At 58.4% G+C, this 2,483-nt stretch overlaps 1 protein-coding gene across 1 annotated transcript in view; it reads left to right on the top strand.

Annotated features, from left to right (window-relative positions):
* The first annotated feature begins 1,036 nt into the window (after positions 1-1,036).
* Positions 1,037-2,483, top strand: part of LOC101641530 (ectonucleotide pyrophosphatase/phosphodiesterase family member 7-like) — a 42,855-nt gene continuing 41,408 nt past the window's right edge. Inside the window, exon 1 of the mRNA XM_045286050.1 lies at positions 1,037-1,067. Coding sequence (XP_045141985.1) covers positions 1,037-1,067 — 31 coding nt within the window. The remainder of the gene's footprint in view (positions 1,068-2,483) is intronic.

The following is a 2,483-nucleotide window of genomic DNA, read 5'->3' as shown; positions in this document are numbered from 1 at the left end:
GTGGGGTCCCCTCGGAAGATGGCTGGGTTTGACCTCAACAAGCAGAGCACAGGCGAGGCCAGCGGCGTGGCGGTGAGACAGAGGGCAGACACCTGGGCCTCGTGTTCCCCTGCACCCTTCTGGACAGCCAGTCCCCGGGCTTCTGCGCCAAGCCCATTCCTTCCTGAGTCCACCAGTCCGTACACAGCCGCCTGGTGAGCCCTGACAGGCCACACGATTCTGACTGTGCCCTGCCGCCCTGCAAGACAGGAGCCCTGGTGGCTCAGTGGATTAAACCCTCGGCTGCCACTGCGAGGTTGGCAGTGCAAACCCCCCAGATGATCCCAGAGAAAGATGAAGCTGTCTATTCCCGGAAAGTCTCGCAGGCTCAGAACCCACAGGGGCCGTCCCGCTCTGTCCTCTGAGGTGGCAGCAAGTTGGCATCCACTCAACAGCGGTGGGTTGGGTTGGGGGCTTAGTGTAAGAAAGGGTTGAAAGTCTTTCCAGGGATGAAAAGGTGGTAAGAAAAGTGATTGTGGTGAAGAATTCGCTTCCAGTAGAACTCAAACTCACCGCCATCCAGGAGACACCGACTGGTGGCCGCCTGACAGGCCGGGGTGGAGCTGGGTCTCTTTAAGGGAGCAGAGGGCCTCGCTGCTGCTCTACCTTGAAGCAGCTGGTTCCGTGGTACCCGAGAGAGAACAAGGTGTATGCAGAGACCAACCCACCACCACAGGAGCCCTGGTGGCAAGTCCAGCAGTTCAAAACCACTGACCGCTCTGGGAGGACAGAGGAGGCTCTGTACAGAGTTTGAGTCTCAGACGCCTCCCTTATCCGGCTGACATGTCACTGTCGCTGTCCCTTTTAAGACTTAATAATTATTCTCCTTGTTTTTAAAAAGAGTGACTGTCTCAGAAACCCATCCTCTACAGTCCCTATGAGTAGACCCGCCCCTGCCTCGCCCCTGTCGCTCAGTGGGTGTGGACGAGGTCGGTGGGGACCTCTCCATGCCTGGGTGTGTCCTGTACCCCTGTCTTCCCCGGGAGATAAGGGGGAGATGGGGCTGACCCTGGGGCTCTCGGACAAAGGTGAGGAGGAGCTTCCAGGGACAGGGACACTGGCACCAACCTTTACTCCCGGTGCTACTGCCCAGAGGTCATGCGCAGCACGGTCAGGGAAGGCTGGGAGCCCACAGAGACCTGGGTGCGCAGGGCCCCTGAGAAGCAGGAACCGTTGTGTAACTCAGACAGAGCTGGAGTGAGCCGCGTGGCATCGTGGCTACGAGTTGGGCAGCTAACGGCAAAGTCGGCAGTGTGAAACCACCTGCTTCACGGTGGGAGAAAGGCCAGGCTTCGACCCCTGGGAAGAGAGAGTCTTGGGAACTCACGGGGCAGTTCTGCCCTGTCCTGGAGGGTCACCAGAGTCAGCATCACTCGGTGGCAGCACATCTGGTTTTGAGTGTGGGTGGTTGCCAGGTTTAGAGTTCTGTGCCAGCCGGGGCTCCTGCAGGCTGGTGGCTTTGAAATGGCCAACCACTGGCTTCCTTAAAGCAAATGACTTTTAGGGCCGGGCTGCTGCCACGCAGCGCCTCTGCTCCGAGCTGGGTTGCAGCAGCGGGTAACACAGGGAGGGGCCCACAGGCTGGTCGTATTTGCTTTAGCACCCGAAGGACACGCTGGGCTCCGGGATGAGGTGACATTGGCCTGGCCCTTCCTGCCATGTGGCAGCGAGTCTTGGGGGAGGGGAGGAGTGGGAGCAGACCAGAAGAGGATCGGATTGGAATGTGGGGTCGCACATGACCTGGGAGAATGGCCTCTCCCTCTCTCTGAGTCCTTCCCCAGGGTGGGCACTGACGGACACCTTTAGGGCTGGTGGGGGCCACGTAGCCAGAACAGACAGTCCTGGGGTACCCCCAGGTGTCCCAGGAGCCCCCCATTGTGGTTTGGGTAACTGCTTACATCATCTGGACCTTGAAACTCTGCCAGTCGGCTAACGGAGGGAGATGTTTTAAAATGCAAATCGTATTCATTGTCCTGAGTAGGCGGTCCAGATTGCCAAAGGCATCCAGGGGCACATTCTGTCAGAAAGTCATCCCCAGCCAGCAGCCACTGTCCTCACACCCCTGACCACCAGTGCGGCTGGTGTGTTGAGCCTCCTTCCAAGGAATCTGCCACACACACACAAGCAATGCTTACACATCTGCATCTCTATAAATCATAGCTTAGTACCTTGATCCTCTCCTTAATTGATGGCCACTGTGACACGTGGTCCCAAGCCTGGTGGCTGAACGGCACACATTTATTCCCTGGCAGTTCTCAGGGTCCTGAGCCCTAAACAGGTACCCCCAGGCTCCATGCGAATGGCCAGCAGGGATACATGCCTCCTGGGCTCTGCGTCCTGGCCTTGTCCAGCCCTGGGAGCCTCCAGGGAGCCCTGGTGGCATAGTGGTTACGTACTGGGCTGCTGACCACAAGGTCAGCGATTTGAATCCACCAGCCACTACA

This window comes from Echinops telfairi, unplaced genomic scaffold (genome assembly GCF_000313985.2).
Source record: "Echinops telfairi isolate 266 unplaced genomic scaffold, ASM31398v2 ScPeMD7_5;HRSCAF=22, whole genome shotgun sequence".
Classification (NCBI taxonomy): Eukaryota; Metazoa; Chordata; class Mammalia; order Afrosoricida; family Tenrecidae; genus Echinops; species Echinops telfairi.
This window is presented reverse-complemented; position numbering and strand designations above follow the sequence as displayed.